A 20,778-nucleotide genomic window follows, 5' to 3' on the forward strand; every position below is an offset into this window, starting at 1 on the left:
CTAGGAGGTCCCACTGGGGGACGTTGACAAAAGGACGTTTGAGATGCCTGTTTGCCCTATAAATACCCTCCTCCACAAAGAGAGAGAGCAAAGTCTCGGTGAAAGCGGGTCTGGAGTGTAGATGGAGGGCTCAAAGCAGCGCCGGGTCCAGGCCACTTGCCAAGGCTGGGCCACCCTGCACGGCTGCCCAGACCCCTTCTCAGTGCTGTTTCCTGGGGGCCCTAACAGCCTGCACCCGGGGCCCATGTGCCGTGTCTGCCACGTTCTGACTCATGGCTTATGACACCCAAAGGGTCAGCATGTCCTGATAACTGGAGTCTGATTGTGTTTAGATCACAAAGTTGGAGGAGTCCCTTCGGAGGTCAGCATTGCGGATGGAACAGCTGCAGGGGTGAGTCCTCCCCACCAGCGCACCCAGGATGGCTGATGGCTGTCCGCTCAGCTGTCTGAGACCAAGTAAGACCTTGTAACCAAGGAGGGAAGAAAGAGCACTTGGTTTGCTAGCAGCTTCTGTCAGAGCGGAGCTGCAGTGGGAAGGGAAAGGAGCCATGAAAACACACAGAAAACACCTAGGGGGCTCCCGGTGTTTCTTGGGGCAGAGGGGCTCTGCAGCCAGGCCCTGTTGGACCCCCGCTCACAGCCCGCTGGCCTCCCATCTGCCAGGAACCATGGCACCTGTGACGGTGAATGCAGGCAGCCTGTGTCCCCATCAGTGTGGAGCCCACAGTCCTCCTAGGGCAGCATCCACATGGCCCCTGCATAAGCCACAGCTCCTTCTGTTCTGTGAGATGGACTAGGGTTCTATTGGGTATGTTAACACGGAGATTCTTCAGAAGTTCCAATTTGCAGTCACTCATTCAGTTAAAGTCAGTGGCTCTGGGGAGCTGCTGTCCACCCAGCTGGTCGCATGTGCAGGGGTGACCCACGTACTGCTGGTGGATGCTGGCTGCTGGGTTGCACTGGGAAGCTGGTGGTCACACGACCAGCGGAGGGCCTGTCTGGGCTGAGCACCAGGGTGAGGGTGTGCTCTGGGCTCCGTATACTCCGCGGAGGTCACCCCAGGCTGGCACAGCCTTCAGTGCTTGGGAAAGAGGGTGAGCACAGCCTCGGAGACCCCGTGAGCTCCATCCAAGTCCGGGGAGTGGTAGAGAGGGCAGTGTGCCCACGCAGGGTCACTTGGATGGTTCTCCTTGGTGTATAAGCAGCTTTCTTTCTGGGGAACCCATCCCTTGCCGCAGTCTCTCCTGGGCTGCCCCAGGTGCTCCTGTCTCCGCAGCCCCTGGCCCAGCTTCTCTGCTCAGCTCTGCGCTGCACCCCTTTTCTGCCTCACGTTCATTTTAGCTGCTCAGTTTTGCATTCCTAGAAGGTTCCTGGTCATTTTCCCCACTGTGGGGTCATCTTATCTTCATCCCCATCTTCTGTTTGGGCACATGACAGGCTGTGTGTCTCCCACACCCCTGACCCCTGCGAGTCCAGATCCTGCCTGTTCTCCTTGGGCTCCTCCTTCAGGTAGGGCCCTTGTGGCCTGGCTGGGGTGGGGTGGGGTGGGCTTGTTCTGCTGGCTCACTGTGTGTGTCCTTGGCTTGGCCTGCATCCTGGAGGGAGGACGCCCTCCCCCAGACCACCGTCCGCGCATGTGGAACAGAAGTCATGCAGGGCGGCGATCACTGCAGAGGAGTTGCTGGATTGGCTCTTGGTGACAACACTGTGTCCTGGGGAGGCTGGCCCCGAACAGCTGTGTGTTATGAAGTCTGTAAGTGGGAACCAGTGCCCTCGCAGGTGCGAGGTCTCCACAGTGCAGATGCTGACGTCCACCGGCCCCCAGCCCCAGGTCACTGAGTCACTTGGCAGGTCCTTGTCCAGTGTCTGCTCACTCCCAGCACTGGGTAGTGGCAGGTCTGAGCCAGCCACAGGTCTGTCCTCAGGGCCTTCTCTAGGTAGAAAGTGCGGCTGACAAGGGATGGGGGGCCAGGCAGACAGGGAGCATTTGACCAAGTTTGTCCTCTTCTGCTTCAAACTGGGATGATTTATGTGGGAGTAAATGTTTAGGGTTTAATTCACACCTTCTCTCCATCTGTTTAGGATGAGATTGTCACAGCAAACAGCTTTCAGCGCAGCAAAAACTCCAGTTTCAAGTAAGTATCATGGGGCCTGAGCAGGGAGGGATGTGAAGAGGCATGCAGCGGGATTGGGGGAACGCGACCTGACGTTCAGACCCTGCTCCCCCCAACAGCTCCTTCAGCAAAGCCAGACGGACACCTGTTCCTGCCCCCGGACACGTCAGCCTCTGACAGGTGTGTGCCCGGTGGGAACAGCTGAGAGTCACAAACGTGACCAGTCACACAGCCCTTCTTCTGGCATGCCCCTAGTTCTCCACCCCCCATCCCTGCAAGTGCCCTGATGCTGGACAGCTCAGGGGATACTCAGCTCAGGACTCAGGAGCTTGCCCCCCTCCGGCTCCTCTGTGCCCTGCGGAGCCTCACAGGCACAGCCCAGAATCAGGTGTGCAGCCCAGGCTGACCCCTCACATCTCTGTCCCCCCAGCCATAGTGATTGGTTGGGGGCAGTCCTGCACCCACACTGGGCTGGTGGGTGTGGTCCCTGGGACGCTGATCTGGGACCAGGATGGCCAGGCAAGGGGAGGCGCTTAGAAATGAATCCAGCACAGACAGAAACAGGACAGGAGACTGCAGCCGTGCTGGTGGCACCCCTGCGGACCCTGACCCATCCGGGCAGAGGGAGCCACACCCTTCTCTGTAGCTCTTCCCTGAGACAGTCAGGCTTAAGTTTGAGCGCTGCACCTGAATGCACTCTGGGCGCCTGGTTCACTCCCCCACCCTTCCTTCGTCCTTTCTTCTGCCGTTTTTCTCCTCCGGGGCTGCTCAGATGATATTGCCTGTCAGATGTGGGGCTGAGGTGTTGGGAGCTAACACCAAGCACATCTGTGTAAAGTGTGTTGGTCAGGCGGGAAGCATTCAGGAAACTAGACAAGATGTCCCAGCTTGCGTTGCAGGAGGTTTGGCCTGAGTTAGAGTGGCGCGGACATGGGTGGCCCACTGAAGGGGGCATGGGACGGCAGTGGAGCAGGGGCTCCAGAGCAGGCACAGGGCCCGGAGGAGAAGTGCTCCCATGTGCGTGTGGCTGACAGACTGTGGCACCCAGCGAAGAGCCCGACGCACAAGAGGGTTTGGCCATGACCCCAGCCCTGGGTCTGTGTCCTAGCCAGTGCGGTCATGTCACTGACGAGCCTCAGGCCCACTAAACGTATCCCACTGTTCACTTAACAGAGTGGAGTCCATGCAGGTTGACCATACTCCTTCCCTGGTAAGAAAAGTAAGTACCCTTGTCCCTGGGCTGCTTGTCCCCCACACAGCGTCCTTTCATGGTTTTCCTTGGTGCCCAGAACATAAGCGTTCACCTAATGGATGGATCACAGCGGGGTCTCTTGTCGTGGGCTGTGCTGAGGGGAGAGCCCGCTGGGGTGTGGTTGGTAGCATAGTTCCTGGATGGCCCTTCAGGGAGCAGGGCCGGGACTGGCCGAGGGACAGGGAGCAGATGGGCAGGCAAGATGGAAGTGAGGCTGCATCAGGCTCAGCCCCATCCAGCCAAGTACAAACGTGGAGGGTTTTGAGGAGCGCAGGAGAGAGACCAGAGCAGAGGAAGCTTGGGGCCCAGGCCTGGCCCAGCTCGAGGTGAGCCAGACTGCCCCCCACCCCCCGGCCAGACACAGCTCAGAAAGGGGAAACTGGTCCCCAGAGGGAGGCTCCTGCTTCCCAGAGAGGGAGTGAGCGGGTCAGGAGAGTGGCCCGGTATGGTGCACACGGGCTCCTTGGTGTTGGGGCGTCATGGGTCAGGGGCATAGCATCTAGTGCTTCTTGTTCATGGCCTCCCAGTTGCCCTGTGAGGCGCGCGTGGGTGTTGGGGCTGCTCAGTGAAAAGTAGCACACATTTCCAAGGGGGCCACCCTGGAACTGTATTAGGGAAGCATCCAGATTCCAAGATGAGCAGGTGGGAAGACAAAGCCATTCAGAGCTGGGACGGAGGAGACACCCAGTGCTTAGCTCACACCAGACTGTTCTCCCCACTCCGCCACCCCACTGGCCATCACTGCAACCCACATCATACCCTGGATGGAGACTGTGGATGCACTGCCTCCCGCTCTCTGGGTCCTAGCAACTGCCCCACCTGCTGGTCTCTGCTCCCCAGAGTCTGGACCCTGAGCCTTGTTTTGGAGATTGAGACTGAAAGCCTCTGCGGACTCGCAGGTCGCTGGCTGCTAGAGCCAAGGGACCAGAACACAGGAAACCATCTTGAAATGGCAGAGTGAGGTGCCAGACTGGTGGGAGCACCTGCTGCCATCAGGGTGGGTGGGGGACAGAGAGGCTCTGCACAGAGGTCTCCAGGACACAGGCTTCCAGGCTGGAAATGAGCCGCTGCTAGTGCATCAGGGACGGGCCTTGGGCTGCAAAGGCCGGGCAAAGAGCCAAGTTGTCTACTGTGTGGACCCCGCCAGGCCAGTCTGGCCACCCTGGGAGCGGGTGCACACTGGGTGCACACGAGGGTGCCTTGGCCAGAGCTGCTATGTGCACCCAGTGGGGGCAGGGTGAGCACCGTCTCCTGGGAGACCTGGTCGGGGGCAGCGGTGGGTTGGGGGGAGGGCAGGGGCCACACCCTTTCCTACAGTGTTGAGAGAACATCGCTCTCTCTCTGGCGGGCCAGCGCTGTCATCTGGTGCTTTTGACAAGGTGAATGGCCACGGCCACAGGGGAAGCAGAGTGAGGGCATCGCAGCCAGCCGAGGAGATATCACGCCCACCACAGACCCTGCACAAGTAGCAGGGGCTCAGCCACCAGGGCCTGGCCCCTACCAGTCCTGGAGGGGCCTCGTCCCTCCTGCCCTCGCCCTGCACAGAGACAGTGAGCAGGCTGGAGCCTCCCCAGGGACGGGGCCTTCCCTACTTGTAACTTCCTGCCGGGGACTCGCCAGCATGGAGTGAAGCTGTCTATAGCTCATGAATTCATAAGGGAAGCCAGCGGAATGTGAAAGACCACTTGCACGTCAGCCGTTGAGAATGCAGAAGCGAGCGGGCTGACGGACATGCCATCAGCAACCCCCGCAGGGCACCCCGGCCAGGATAGGGCTGCTGTCACGTGACTCCAGGACCAGCAGCGGCAGACACCTGCGTAGGGAGCTTTGGACAACTGTAAACCTCCGACACTGGGGAGTTGCACATCTTTCCAGAGTGTTTATCTTCTCGTAGGAAAAGCCTTCGCTGAGGTAGTTGTAAATAGAGGGGGAGCATGAAGCTGTATTTGCACCCTCCCTTGAGCTAGGCCTGGTCTATGGGGTGGCAGGGAGCCCCCCTGTAACTGCCTACCCCCCCGGGGTGCTCTCCTCCTCACAGGCATTGGCCACGCCCTGTCTTCTCTGTTTACTGGTGAGCTCCTGGCTGCCCCTTAGAGGCCTTTGCTCTTGAGCCACTCATATGCAGCCTAGTGTGGGACACCTCCCTTGGGAGCCGTGGCTTCCTTGCTCAGGTCCAGGGCTAGTCTGTGCCTGCTCTGCTCAGAATGGCCTCTGGCCTGGGCTCTGAGAGGCTGTTGGAGTTCTGCATGCGCCTGAACACAGCAGCCAACATACTGAGCCCAGGCAGTAACGCCCTGTCGTACCCCAGGAAACGGATCCTCATCGGCCCTGTCCTGGTACCTCTGACTCACTGTGCCCACACAGCCAGGCCATCTGTGCTGTGGCCACCACGCTGGGCACTCTGGGTCTTTGTATCATTTTGGCTTCACCTGTTACCACCTTGTCCTTAAAACAAATGAAAGTCCTTTTTTTAGCAGAAGCTAGGGCGAGAAAAGACAAGTTACCTGCTCGAATCCAACTCAGTAGTTTTCAGTCTTGCTCCATGATAATTTTTCTGAAGTTGCAAATCTGTCCATTGTTTAGAGCTGGATGGAAATGGGGTTCAGGGGCACAGCACTGTGGGAGGCTGTGAGGGAAGCAGGTGCAACAGGCTGCTGGGGCACACAAGGTGGGGGCATCTGGGAGCCCTGACTCAGTGACCCAGCAGGTGGCCATGGAATGGGGAGCCCTGGGGAGGGTGGACAGGCCAGGCACTCTGGACTCACTCTTATAGCAGCAGCATAATAAAGCAGTTTCCAGGACTGGCTGATGGGAAGGACCCAGAAAGAGTGGGACCAGACAAGTCTATGGGGGGACAGCTGCATCCAGCCCACCATTCCCACAGATGGCCAGGAAAGATGCTTCAAACTGAGGAGCTCTGTTGTGGGTGTGAGCACACTGTCCGTGGCTGTGGAGAGCCGGCTCTCCAGGCAGGGCAGTACTGTTTGCAATGCCTCCACCCGATGCAGCCGGTCCCTCTAGGGTTGAGTCTGGCTGGCGGGTATGAGCCAGGTGGTGGGGTCATGGGGGGGTGCCCTAGAGCGCAGCTTCCAGGAATGGCTGCCAGATTGTGGAATAAAGGACCACTTGGGTAGATGTGCCAGGGGTGGAGGCTGGGAAGATGGGCCACCATCAGGGCCCTGAGGGGTGATGGACAAGTTTAGGGACAGAACAGTGGGGACTGGGCTGCTTTTGGCCCCCATCCTTGCAGCATCTCTGGTTGGAAGAGGGCTCCCCCATCACTCTCACCTGCACCAAGGAGTTATTCCCTCAGGGAATCGGGGAGGAGACCATCCCCAGGGGAACATGACAGGTGCGTGGCCAGAGCAGGGTTCCCTACGACTGATAACACTTTATCCCTTTGGCATTTAGATTTCAAGGTGACAGAATTATATGCACAAAATGAGGAAATTTTTAAAAAGATTTTATTTATTTATTTGACAGAGATCACAAGTAGGCAGAGAGGCAAGCAGAGAGGAAGGGAAGCAGGCCCCCTGCTGAGCAGAGAGCCAAATGTGGGACTCGATCCCAGGACCCTGAGATCATGACCTGAGCTGAAGGCAGTGGCTTAACCTACTGAGCCACCCAGGCACCCACAAAATAGGATTTAATCAGGATTTTAAAATTTATGGTATCAGGGGCTCCTGGGGGGCTCAGTTGGTTAAGTGTCCGACTTGGTATTGGCTTAGGCCATGATCTCAGGGTCGTGGGATCAAGTCCGTGTTGGGCTCTGCTCCCAGCAGGGAGCCTGCTTGAGATTCTCTCCTGTCCCCAACCTGGCTTGTGTGTGTTCTCTCTCTCTCTCTCTCAAAATAAATAAAATCTTAAAACTTCAGATGTCAGTCAAGGACTTGATTTTTCTCTTTCAAAAAAATCCATCAAAGCACTTAGTGGACTCTCCACGTGCTGGCAGCGGTGGGCTCCCTGGGGCCACAGGATGCAGTGGTATAGGGCCCATGTCCAGCCCAGGAGCCAGCCCAGGAGCTTGCTCAGTGGATGGAGACTAAGCAGTATGTCCTTAGAAAATACAGAGAATCTCCCTCAGAAATGGCAGCACCGGAAACTGATTTGTTTTCTTTTTACATACTTAGCCTGAAGTGGCAGTTGGCCCAGCAAGAATCTCTCTGATCAGCCCACCTCAGCATGGACGCATGGGTAAGTGGGGATCCTGGCATGCACACCCCAGGTCAGCATGCAGACCAAGCCATGGTCCCTGGAAAGGAGCACTCGATCAAACCCGTCAGAATCCACCCATGTCAATGATGTCCTTCAATAATGTCAGCGTGGGAGTGACCTATTCCCCAAAATGGTGTGGCTGCTGGGCCCACTACGGGACCTGGGCATGGTGGGCAAGTCCAGAGACCAACCCCTCCAAGTCTGCCAAGGACAGACCATGCTTTGGTGATGGTGCACCTCCTCTGGGCCTGGAACAAAATGGTTTCCTCTCCAGGTTTGTCTCGGGGTTTGTTGGAGTGGCTGATGGGTTTGGGAGATGAATGCCTATGCCACCAACAGGCTTGGACCCCTCCCTGCGGGGGTCTGGGTGGGCCTCTGGCTTAGCCCCTCTGCCGTTGCTCCCACCTCTTCACCAGGCCCCAGTGAGCTCAGGCCCGTGGGGCGGACATTTGCAACTTGACACTGAGCTTGCTCGCCCTTGACCCCAGTTCTCTGCTCTGCATCACCTTCGCTTTGCGCTGAAGGGGACATTCTAGAAGTGGCCTCAGAGTAGGACTGAGAGACATGGTGTGTGCAGACTCATCACAGTTGAGTGGGAGTGGGGGGCCTACAGCACCTGTTCTGGGGGATGCTGGGGTGCACCTCCCGGGTGTGGCTCTGCCATTTCCACGGGGGACACTGTTCCCACTGGCTGGGCGGCCCCTCAACATGGCTGTTCAGCCTGCTCGCAGCCTCTTGTCCCCATTCCTTGCCTGCTGCTCCCATGCTGCCCACTTCAAGCCCATTGTGCTGGCTGGGAGAGAACTGAGCTCACGGATGCAGCCCCCCCCCCCCGGGGATGGAGGCCCCCAGTATAGCCGGTTTATTCCCATGGGTGGACCTCCCTGCCACACGCTGGTGAGAACTTGTGATACTTCCTCTATAGTCCTGCTCAGCATCCTGGGATGCCATTTCTGGAGTGTGTGATGTGGGGCTCCTCTTATAGGCGGCTGCCCGGCCTGGCTGCTTCCTCAGCCTGCATTGCGCCCCCCCTCCCCCAGGGGGCTCTTGCCCTCACTATCCACAGTGTGTCTGAGCTGTGCCATAACGCTGGTCCTCACTGCGTTCTCTCCCTGCACACATTTCCACAAGGGAACACGGACACCCCCTTGATGCTTTTCAGATGTGTTGATCAGAATGGAGAAGTGACAGGATGATGGGCCTGTGCGCATCCTACCCTGTGCATCCCACTGTCCCTTCTGCCACTCTGGAAGGGACGTGTCCTCATTCCTGTGACTGTGATCTTGAGTGTCTTCATTTTAGTCATCTGTTGTCTGAATTGCCTGTTTTTCATTTGTCCTTCACATATATGAAATCCTCAGGATGAAGGATAATGATTTTTTTTATCCAGTTTGCTATTTAATTGTCTATCTGATTTTTTTAAATTTTAGATGCTTAATATTTTTTTTCAAGATTTTATTTATTTATTTGACAGACAGAGATCACAAGTAGGCAGAGAGGAAGGTAGAGAGAGAGGGGGAAGCAGGCTTCCTGCTGAGCAGAGAGCCCAATGGGGGGCCTGATCCCAGGACCCTGAGATCATGACTTGAGCATAAGGCAGAGGCTTAACCCACTGAGCCACCCAGGCACCCTGATGCTTAACATTTTTATGTATCAAATCTGTGGTTATGGTTTTTTCTGCTTCACAGATTTCTGTGTTTGGACAGATTTTTTTCCCATAGCCATACCATTTTCTTCTAGTTCTCAATTTTACCTTTTTCCAAGTTCTTTGGACTATGTTTTGAGATACATTGTAAGATAAGGGTCCCGGCTTGATTTTTTTATAATTCATTTTGAAAATACTTCAGAAATAACACCCAGAAAAATGGTAAGAACAATATAAAAAATGCCCATGTTCCTTTCAGCTGGATCCCCCAACATTATGCCCCATTAGCTCCCTACCCTTTATGGCCAGTGTGTCTGAGCCACTGAGAGCATGAGGCTGACATGGCACCCAGCCCCCTTCCAGGGACGAGGGTGCCCAGCACAGCCTGCGGGCAGCTCAGCATCGGCATGGCTATGCCCATAGGCACTGAGCAGCCTTCTTTGCTCTAGGCTCCAAGTACCCTGGGAGGATACCCTGCATTTCATCGTACAGCCGCTTATGTCTTGCTCACTTTCCTTCTTTCCTGTCTTCAACAGTTTTAAGGATGATAGGCCTTGAATTCTAAAAGACCGTTCCCCTCCCCCAAGCCTGGCTCAGCCAAGAATTCTATATCTAAGAGAATTCTCCTTCAAAGGTTAAGACAAAATAAACATATCACAGAGTAACAAAAACATAATTGTTGCTAGCAGACCTGCCCTACAAGAAATCCAAACAGAAGGCATTGAGCTGCAGACACACGGACAGTATCTAATATCTAACCCACTGGAGGGAACCGGGTCTCATGCTCTCACTTACTTTACAAAACCTAAGATTGTGGAAGCAACAAGGGTAACACTCATCGGGTCATAATAAACAGACATAACACATAGGGCAGTATGCATGTAGGAGTGGGGAGTGGGGCCATGTTGGAGCAGAGGTGACACAGCTCAGCAGAATTAAGTCGGAATGCTGACTTGTTTAAAGTAAACATGAACATGAGTCCAAAAGTAGTTTTTTAAAATCAAGAGAAATTAAAATATTACATTAAAAAGCATTTGTTTACCAAAAAAGAAGCCAATAAAGGCAGACTAGAAGAAAAAAAGGCACATGAGGGCTATAGACAAACAGCAAAATAGGTGTAAATCAGATCCTATCAGTGCTTACCTTCAATCTTCAATATGACTAGGACTAAACCTCCTCAATCAGAAGGCGGAGGTTGTCAGACTGGAGGAAGAAGATGCAGCCATATGCTGTCTGCAAGAGACACACTTCAATCCAGCCGCGCAAATAGGCTCAAGGTACAGGGAGGGAACCACACCATGCAGAAGGGAACCAGACAAGCTGGAGCCACAGTGTGAGTGTTGGACAAAATAGTTTTGGATGAAGGTTGTTTCTGGAGAAGAGAAGGAGGAACATCTCGGTGACACAGGGTCACCCTATCAGGAAGACACAGTTATGTTGTAAACACATGCAATAACAGATCTGTGAGGCAAGAGCTGACAAAATGGAAAGAAGAGGTAGACGATTCCATCTTAGAGATCTTAATATACTTTTCAAAGGTTGATAGAACAGCTACACAAGGAAAGATGTAAAAGCAACAAGAAGACAGCAAGTAGCCCACACAGATCTAACCCTCCCCCCGCCACCCCATGATCACATCAAATGTGAATGCTCTCAACACCTGCCAAAAGAAGAGCAGAAATGGTCAGACTGGTGCAAGAGATACCCCTACAGAAGACGCACTTTAGATTCAAGGATACAAATAGGAAAGTTATAAAGATCTATTAAGCAAACAATAACCGGTAGGGATAGAGAGGCGATTTGCACATCAGACAGAATCAGGGTTTTGGTTTGGTTTTGTTTTTTAAAGATTATTTGAGAGAGAGAGGGAGAGAGCATAAGCAGAGGGAGAAGCAGGCTTCCCACTGAGCAAGGGAGCTCTATCCCAGGATGCTGGCATCATGACCTGAGCTGAAGGCAGACACTTAATGGATTGAGCCACCCAGTCCTCCAGAATCAGTCTTAAGATAAATATTATTAGAGACAAAGAGGGGCATTTCATGGCGATAAAAAAGGACAGTACACCAGGAAAACATAATCATTATCACCATAGACACCAAAAATGGAAGGCCTCAAATTTTTGATGCCAAAACTTACAAAAATAAAAAAGGAAATGGTTAACTGAACAATTATGATTCAGATATTTCAATAACCCACTCCAATAGCTTGAACAACACTGTTAACCCCACTGACTTACCTGACAGATGTGGACCCCATCCAGTAAACGCACCACATACATTGCTTTCCAGTGCAAATGGAACACTGTCTAGAGTATACCATGTACCAGGATATAAAACAAGTCCTGACATATTTAAAGGGATTATAATCACACAAAGGGTATTTGCAGGTGACAGTGGAATTAAATTGAAAGTCAGCAACCGAAAAAAAAATCAGAATAAAACAAATATTTGGAAATTAATACAACTGTTAAGTACTAATGGGTCAAGGAAAAAATCACCAGTAACATCAAAATATCTTGAATTGAATGAAAGAAAATACAACAAACCAAAAATTTTGAGATGCAGGTATAGCAATGCTTAGAGGGAAATGTTTACTTTTAATTGCTTATGTTAGTATCACTCGGCATCAGGGAAATACAAATCAAAACCACAATGAGATTCCACCTCACACCAGTCAGAATGGCTAAAATTAACAAGTCAGGAAATGACAGATGCTGGCGAGGATGCGGAGAAAGGGGAATCCTCCTACACTGTTGGTGGGAATGCAAGCTGGTGCAACCACTCTGGAAAACAACATGGAGGTTCCTCAAAATGTTGAAAATAGAACTACCCTATGACCCAGCAATTGCACTACTGGGTATTTACCCTAAAGATACAAATGTAGTGATCCAAAGGGGCACATGCACCCGAATGTTTATAGCAGCAATGTCTACAATAGCCAAACTATGGAAAGAACCTAGATGTCCATCAACAGATGAATGGATAAAGAAGATGTGGTATATATACACAATGGAATACTATGCAGCCATCAAAAGAAATGAAATCTTGCCATTTGCAACGACATGGATGGAATTAGAGGGTATCATGCTTAGCGAAATAAATCAAGCGGAGAAAGACAACTATCATATGATCTCCCTGATATGAGAAAGTGGAGCTGCAACATAGGGGGTTAAGGGGGTAGGAGAAGAATAAATGAAACAAGATGGGATTGGGAGGGAGACAAACCATAAGTGACTCTTAATCTCACAAAACAAACTGAGGGTTGCTGGGGGGAGAGGGGTGGGGAGAAAGGGGGTGGGGTTATGGACATCGGGGAGGGTATGTGCTATGGTGAGTGCTGTGAAGTGTGTAAACCTGGCGATTCACAGACCTGTACCCCTGGGGATAAAAAATACATGTTTATCTTAAAAAATAAAAAATTATTTTAAAAAATAATAATAATAAATAAATAAATAAATGCTTATGTTAGAAAGAAAGGAGATCTGAAACCAGTGAGCTCCGAACCTTAAGAAGCTGCAACAAAATATACTAGAAATCTATAAAATAGAAAACTCAGTGCAACCTAGTGTGTCTTATGAAAAAAATTAGCAAAATTGGTAAACTTTTACCTAGAGTGTCAAGAAAGCACAAATTGCCAGTATCAGGAATGAAAGGGGGGACATCACTACATACCCTATAGATATTAGAAGAATTATAAGAAAATATTATGAACAACTCTATGCCAACAAAGTAGATGACTTAACGAAATGGATAAATTCCTATAAAGACATTATCAAAACTACCTCAAGAAGAAATAGTAACACTGGATAGACCTCTATCATGTGAGAATTAATAATTTTAATATCTTTCCACAAGGAAAACCCCTTTCCCAATAGCTTCATGGCTGAATTTTATGAAATATTTAATGAACTTATAATAATCCTACATAAGTTCAGAAAATAGAGGACTGAACACTTTCCAGTTCATTTTACAAAGTCAGCAATATCTTAAAGCCAAAGACAACACAAGAAAAATAGCAGTATTTCTTATGAATATGGATGCAAAATTCTTTAAAAGTATGTGAGGCAATCAAATCTAGTGACGGGGAAAAGGATTGTACACCATCACCAAGTGGGGTTTATCCCAGTAATTCAAGGTTATTTGACATCTGAAGATCAATTAGTTAGCCATATTAGTAGAAAAAAAAGACTTAATTAGATATTTTCAAAAGATAATTTGAGAAAATTCTGTAATCATTCATGGTAGGAACTCTCAAGAAGGCAACTTGCTCACCAGGTAAAGGGCATCTATAGAAAACCCACAGCTGACAGGGTACTGTTGAGAGGAAGCACACCCCTGGTGCACAGTAGGGCACCCATTGTCCAGAGCCCTGCTCCAGTCCACAACCACTGGGGGCTCCAGGCAGTGCAGAGAGGCCAGAGAAGGACGTGAAAGGCACATAGATTGGGTGAGAATGAGTGTAGTGTCCTTATCATAGACGGTATACCCTTGTGTGCAGAAAATCATAAGGGATCTTTAAGAATACTAGTATGAATCAGGGACGCCTGGGTGGCTCAGTTGGTTAAGTGGCTGCCTTCGGCTCAGGTCATGATCCCAGCGTCCTGGGATCGAGTCCCACATTGGGCTCCTTGCTTGGCAGGGAGCCTCCTTCTCCCTCTGCCTCTGCCTGCCATTCTGTCTGCCTGTGCTTGCTCTCACTTCTCTCTCTATGACAAATAAATAAATAAATAATCTTTAAAAAAAAGAATACTAGTATGAATCAAACAAGGTTGGCAAAGTTACAGGATGCAAGATACATATACAAAATTCAGTTGTAATTCTACATATGATAAACAGTCCAAAACTGAATCAATTGGTCATAGCTGCCAGAGTTTTCTTCTCGGCTTTGTATTCTTTTTTACTGATCAAAATACCATCTTAGGGGTACTGGTTGGCTCATTTGGTGGAGCGTGCAACTCTTGATCTTGGGGTTGTGAGTTTTAGCCACACATTGGATGTAGAGACTACTTAAATGAAATTTTGAAAAATACTACCTTATTTTTGCTTCACTGTACATTTTGAAATCAGTGTTAGCCCTCTGACTTTGTTCTTAATTTATCAAAATGATTTTGATTGTTCTAACCTTTGTGATTTTACATAAATCTTAAGATCCTTTGTCAAATTCTGCCCCAAAAAAGCCTACTGGGATTTTAATGGGAACTGTGTTGCACCTGCACATCAGTTTCGGAGAGAACTGGTATATTTTTTTTTTTTTAAAGATTTTATTTATTTATTTATTTGTCAGAGAGAGAGAGAGCGCAAGGGAGAGTGAGCACAGGCAGACAGAGTGGAAGGCAGAGTCAGAGGGAGAAGCAGGCTCCCTGCGGAGCAAGGAGCCTGATATGGGACTCTATCCCAAGACGCTGGGATCATGACCCGAGCCGAAGGCAGCTGCTTAACCAACTGAGCCACCCAGGCGTCCCGAGAACTGGTATCTTAACAGCTTTCAGCGTTTGAGTCCATCAGCATGGATGTTTCTCCACTTCCTAAATCTCTAATTTATCCAGGGATCATCTGTGGTTCTCAGTGTATACATCTTACCTTTGTTGATAAACTTATTCCTCAGTAATTGCTTTTGATGGTGGAATTCTGTTTATTTAATTTTTAAGTTGGTCACAGTCTGCAAGGCATAGTTTTTCCCATTCTTTTTTATTTTCAACCCATTTTTGTCTGAATCAAAAGCATATATCCTGCAGACAGTATCAGATGTTGCTTTTCTTGTTGCCTGATCCATTCTTATACTGCCTGTGTTTTCACTGGAGTGTTTGGTCCATTGATGGTTAATACAGTTATCAGCATATTTGGAAATATGTCTCCCATTTTGTTACTTGTTTTTATCTCCTTAACTGCCTTTTTTTGCATTAAATATTTTTAGTGTACCATTTTGCTACAAATTGAATTATATCCCCATAAAATTGATATGTTGACACTCTAGCCACCCACATGACTATTTGGAGACAGAGCCTTTAGGAGGTAAATGAAATCATAGGGGGGCGCCTAGGTGGCTCAGTGGGTTAAGCCGCTGCCTTCGGCTCAGGCCATGATCTCAGGGTCCTGGGATCGAATCCCGCATTGGGCTCTCTGCTCAGCAGGGAGCCTGCTTCCTCCTCCTCTCTCTCTCTCTGCCTGCCTCTCTGCCTACTTGTGATCTTTCTCTGTCAAATAAATAAATAAAATCTTTAAAAAAAAATCATAGGGTGGGACCCTGATCTGATAAGTTTAGTGTCCTTATAAGAGACACAAGGGTAAAAAAGGCACATTGTATTTGTGTCAACAAAACCATACAGCAACAAAAAGAGGGTATACCAGAGAACTCACTCTCCATGCATATGGACCAAGAGGTCACATGAGCACAGAGTGAAGATGGCCATCAATGAGCTAGGAAGAGGCCCTTCCTAAACTCCCAGCCAGCCCCCATGACTATGAACAATAAATGTCTACTGTTAAGCCCCAGCTTGTAGTGTTGTGTTATGACAGCTGAGCCCACTAACACACGTTTAATTCCTCTTGATATTTTAGCAACCTGTTCTGTTCTTTTCTCCGTGATTGCCTGGGAATTACACTGTGCACCCTATCATAATCTACTTTAAGTGAATACTGACTCAACTCTGGTGAAATTCACTGCTCCCTTACAATTCATCCCCTGCTTCATGATAACCTGTTTATGTATAACTACATATGCTGTATATAATACATAATAACACATACGGCATTCATAACATTACAAACCCAGTGACACAGTATTCTCCTAATTAATTCTTTTAAACATCACTTAAAGATCATAAGGGAAAACAAAGTCACATAACACATCCTTTACTTGTACTGCATTTTTACCATTTCCAGGGTTCCTCCTTTCTTCCCATGGATTCAAGTTACTGTTGGCTCTTAACTTCATTTCAGCCTGAAGCACCATTTTGTTGTAGGGCAGATCAGCTGGCAGTGGATTCTCAGTCTTTGTCCACCTCTGAGTGTCTTCATTTTGTCTACATCTTGAAGGGTTACTTTGCTGAACATAGAGTTACTGCCCCACCATTTCTAGCCCTGTGGAGGCTTCCCACTGCGTCACACTCCTTCATTTCTAGTGAGGAGTCAGCTCACAGTCATGCCGTGCCTTTTTTCTGTGTGTGAGGAGTTGCTTTTCTTCTGCAGATTTTCTCTGTGCAGGGAGCCCTCCAGCCTTATCTATGTTATTCAAGACTGTCTTGTCTCTTGTGCAGAGGTGTTGTGCTGGGAGCCCGCTCCACACCCTCAGCTCTCGGCTATCCCCACCTCACTCCATGGGCACTCACTCCACATGTGAGTGCTGTCCACCGTCAGGGTCAGATGGCATAGCCTCTCCCTGGTGCTCACCTCCAGCCCCAGCTCAACTCTGGGCTGCAGCATCCTGCCGACTCACCAGGGCCCCATGGGAGCACATGAACATGCTGTGTGACACGGGTGGGCTTTCTGCACTGCTGATCCACACCTCTGTCCGGGTTCACCTTCGCTATCGTGAGGTTGGTCTCAGCTCCTGGGCATCCTGGACCTCTTCTTGACAAGCACTTGGAATGAGTGAGGGAGCTGTGCAGGGGTGCAGGTGTCCTTTCCCTGGAGCACAGGCCCTCCTTTCACCACGGCCTGGGGCTCCTCCCCATCCCCAACCCTAACCCCACTGCCTGCTTTTGCTGCATGTTTCTCCCTACAGGAATGCCCCTGTCTGTCTGACATCACAGAGGGATGAGTCTTTCCATGCTCTGGTTAATGAAATGTGCCCTCTCTAAATAGCAAGGTTTTTCATTTTTCAGTGGAAATCTTTCTAAAGTGCATTGCTTCCCTGAATGGGCATTATAGACCTTAACATGCTGGCATCCCATTGATGGTACAGCATTGGTCAGACCACCTGTTCTTAGCTGGGCTGACACAGGGGGGACACCTCAGCACCTGAACGCCCGGTCCTGCCTTGCTTCTGAGTCCCCATGTGGCCTGGGACGGTTTTCTGTTCCTCAGACCCCGCCATGTCACGTGGTCCTCCTGGGCTGTGTGTGGGGCGCCCATCGTGCTGGATTCAGCCCTCATGACCCCTGTGAGTTGACCTCTGGGGGCGCCTGCTTCCTCATCTCTGCTGACAACCATTCTCTCCACAAATTACCAAAAAGAGTAAATAAGACACCCTTTCAACTGACTGTGATGTTGGGCAGGTAACCCACCATCACTGTTGTGGCTCCAACCCGTGTTAGAATGTACTGGCATTTATTGCATTGGACATGTGGCTGGCAGACCAGGAGGGGCTGCCAGGCAAGAGGAAGCTTCATTTCCGGTTTTCTAGACGTGGGAGGCAGGTGCGCCCCATGGAGCCCCATGTGGGATCCCTGGGTCCGGGGTGCAGGCATGGTCTTCACGGGAAGGAGTAGCAGGCAGTGGGCCTGACCAGGTGTGGGATTGGTTAGTTAGGGTCGTATGAGCAGTTTGGTGGGGAGGGGTAGCAGCTGCCCCGTGTGTTATGTTGGCCTTGGGCGATTAGGGTGGAAAGTAAAAGGTGGGGGGTGATTCAGAGCACAGGCTCTGGGTGGTCATGTCAAAGGCAGGCTTTCAGACACATCATTACTCTGAAAGCCAGCTAGCCCCGGGAGGGGTCATCTCTCCAGGAAAAGCAAGGCCCCACAGTGTCAAGCTATCACAACATACAGGAAATAAAGCACGTGAGACAGGTTTTCTCCTTGACTCTCAGTGATTCTGCAGAGCTTCTGCGGGTCTCCTGCTGACTCTGGTCTGCTGGGAGCCACCAGGAAGCCATGTCCTCCCACAGTCCTCACAACCCAGTGGCACAGAGATGACCCACGTTGGCCACTTGGTTCTGTGCAGCCCTAAGAAGGACACTGCCTTTCTCTGACCCAAGTTCTCTGATCACGAAAGGACACATGGACACCCTAAATGCTGTCCTTTCTTTCCCTGCCATTCTCCTGTTAAAATTCTCCAAAATTTGGGCACAAAGAGTTCGGGTGTTAAGCAAGAGTAGTCTTCACATTTGCTCTCTGCTATGACTAACACATGCCAGGGGCTGTTTACATCTTTAGAGGAAGCTTCTTATTAGCGGGGAGGATGTCAGCAGAAATTCAGGAGTGTAAATATCTCACAGTGTGGGTGGGGACGAGCTAGTCCTGGCACTGAAACGCTCCTCAGAGCTGGAAGCTTCTAGAGGTGCTTTTCCTCCCAGTGGTTCTCAGAGTAACAGGAACCAAGATAGAGTGTAGGGCAGAGCGCAGGTTTGCACACGCTGACGGAGTGTCCCCCTGCACCAGACCTGCAGCCCAGAGCGCGGTGTCAGTTGGAGGTTTTGGGGGCTGAGTGGTCCCACCCCGGTTTCTGTGGCCTCAATGTCCCCTGGGCTGCTGTGTAGCATGGGGACAAAGCCCCGGACGCTCCCATGCTGGGGACACCCTGCCCCTTCCGGAAGGGCATGGAGAGCAGGACGTTGGGGATGTGGTGGGGGACAACCGGGTGCTATGTGTCTGCCTTCCCGGAGTCTCATGCCTTCACCTTTTAACCCCATCCTCTACAGGCAGCATCTCCAGCCACGGCCCTCAGCTCCTCGGCCTGACGCCCAGTCACAGCAGCGTGTCACAGGCTCTCAGGTAATGTCTTGCTGCTCCACAGACGCCCAGGCAGGAGGCATGGGACTGCCTGCTCCCCACAGATAATGCCACGAACCTTTAGCAGATTGCCTTTTCAACCCATTTGTCCATGTTCTGAGTAAGATTAGACGACATCACGTTTTGCTTTTTTGAAACTAAAATGTAACTTAGGCAGTTACACTGTTACTGAAAACTCCTAAAGAGCCACTTCACAGCTACGAGGTATCTTATCCCAGGAATGGACTGGACTAGGGTCGGCAAATATTTCTGTAAAGGGCAGGTAGTGAGGGCTCTCAGCTGTACAGACAAGGTCGGAGAGGTAGACAGACAGACACGGCTGTCCCACTAAAACTCTGACTACAGCAGGCAGAGCTGGACTTGGCTGCCGTGTGCCAACCTGATAGGACCACTACTCCCTTAACTCTTCATTTCTGACCCTGAGGGTCCCCGTTCTCTGCTGCCTTTTGGAACCCCCACAGGGTTCTCTATCCAGGCTCTCTGTCTCATCCATCCAGGGCAGGTGGTCCCTGAAGGCAGGGGATTCCTGCCCCCCCCACCTAAGCTCTTTAATGGCGGGCACACATTTTGTCCTCTGCGATAGCCCAGCTATGGTGCGCGCATCTTCCCCGGCCCATGCGGAGCTGCATCTGTGTGCCCTCCACCCTGATTCCAGAGGCCATCAGACCCCCACCCCCCACTGGGGACACTGGCACAGAGGAGGGGCTGGCTGTGGGCATAAACCTTCTCCCAACGTGGGTCTGTTGAATTGACTCCTAGGGTCCCGTGGCTGCCTGTCCCCTGCAGGGCGCTGTCCCAGCCAGCGGCACCCCGGGCCCCCGGCCGAACAGCAAGAGGGGGCTCACCCAGCCTCGGAGGCTCCCAGACACCGGCACCCAGGCCGCCCATCAGCATCTCTGCTCTGCTGCAGAGGCAGCGAGTAGGCAAGTGCTCCCTGCATTGAAAAGGAGACGTGTGTGTGGAGGGTGTCTACATACATGTGGGAGGAGTGGACCTGACGGTTGACTGTCCCTGAGAACCGCGCTTCTGCACTTTGGTGAGAGGGGCTGGCACGTGTGTGCTCCTCGGCTCTTGGCTCCCATGCTCCGCAGGGTCCCCTCAAAAGGGGAACGAGGTCCTGCATCAGGCCGTCAACCTGGAGCTCTCGGGCTACCAGTAGAACGTGACGCAGTGAAACATTCGTCCATACTTGATGGAATAACGTCATACAGTTGAATAAAGTACTTTTCTGATTGTCCAGAAATGTGACGTGTTTGAAGCTTGGCTCTTATTATTACCTTCAAAGTTCCTGAAAACATCAGTGTTGAAGCAGAGCATGATACCCATGCTGGCTTATTGCAGGAAGACTTGGGGGCTAGGCAGAGCCAGACCTGCACACGGGCCCCCGCGGGGAATGGCCACACAGTCCAGACAGCCTCTGTCACCTGGGTGTCCATGGCTCACAGGTGATGCTGTGTTCGGCAATGACTGGTTTCTGGAGATGAACTTTGGGCCTGCCTCCTGCCAGGTCAGTGAGATGCTAGTCCTCGGCTGAGGAGGGCAACTAGCCAAGACCGCACGGGGCGGGAAAAAGGCTTCTAGGGCTAATCATGATCCCTTATATGTCAAGAACCTAAGACTTGTCCAAGAGCTTGGTCTGTGTTCCTTCTCGAGGGCCGGGCTCACAGGGTGGGCAGGCGTAGAACAAGGCAGAGAGGAGAGGGACTCCTTTCTGCACCTGGAGAGTGTGAGGCATGGGCAGGTGACTTGTCAGGTGACACCCTGGCCAGGCCACACCACACAGCGGTCTTCCGGAGGGCTTAAGGCCCCTGGTGGCTTGCACATCTGGCTGGCAGGTACAGTCCCTACGTCACATGGCAGGGGCGCTTCCAGAAAAGTTCCAGTG

General features: G+C 51.2%; 1 protein-coding gene across 1 annotated transcript in view; it reads left to right on the forward strand.

Moving 5' to 3' along the window:
• RNF212 (ring finger protein 212) overlaps positions 1-20,175 on the forward strand; it is a 34,886-nt gene extending 14,711 nt beyond the window's left edge. Inside the window, exons 5-11 of the mRNA XM_044225705.1 lie at positions 333-391; positions 2,083-2,135; positions 2,234-2,294; positions 3,288-3,333; positions 7,497-7,560; positions 18,803-18,875; positions 19,653-20,175. Coding sequence (XP_044081640.1) covers positions 333-391; positions 2,083-2,135; positions 2,234-2,294; positions 3,288-3,333; positions 7,497-7,560; positions 18,803-18,875; positions 19,653-19,836 — 540 coding nt within the window. The 3' untranslated portion in view covers positions 19,837-20,175. The remainder of the gene's footprint in view (positions 1-332; positions 392-2,082; positions 2,136-2,233; positions 2,295-3,287; positions 3,334-7,496; positions 7,561-18,802; positions 18,876-19,652) is intronic.
• The last annotated feature ends 603 nt before the right edge of the window (positions 20,176-20,778 follow it).

This window comes from Neovison vison, chromosome 11 (assembly GCF_020171115.1).
Source record: "Neovison vison isolate M4711 chromosome 11, ASM_NN_V1, whole genome shotgun sequence".
NCBI lineage: Eukaryota > Metazoa > Chordata > Mammalia > Carnivora > Mustelidae > Neogale > Neogale vison.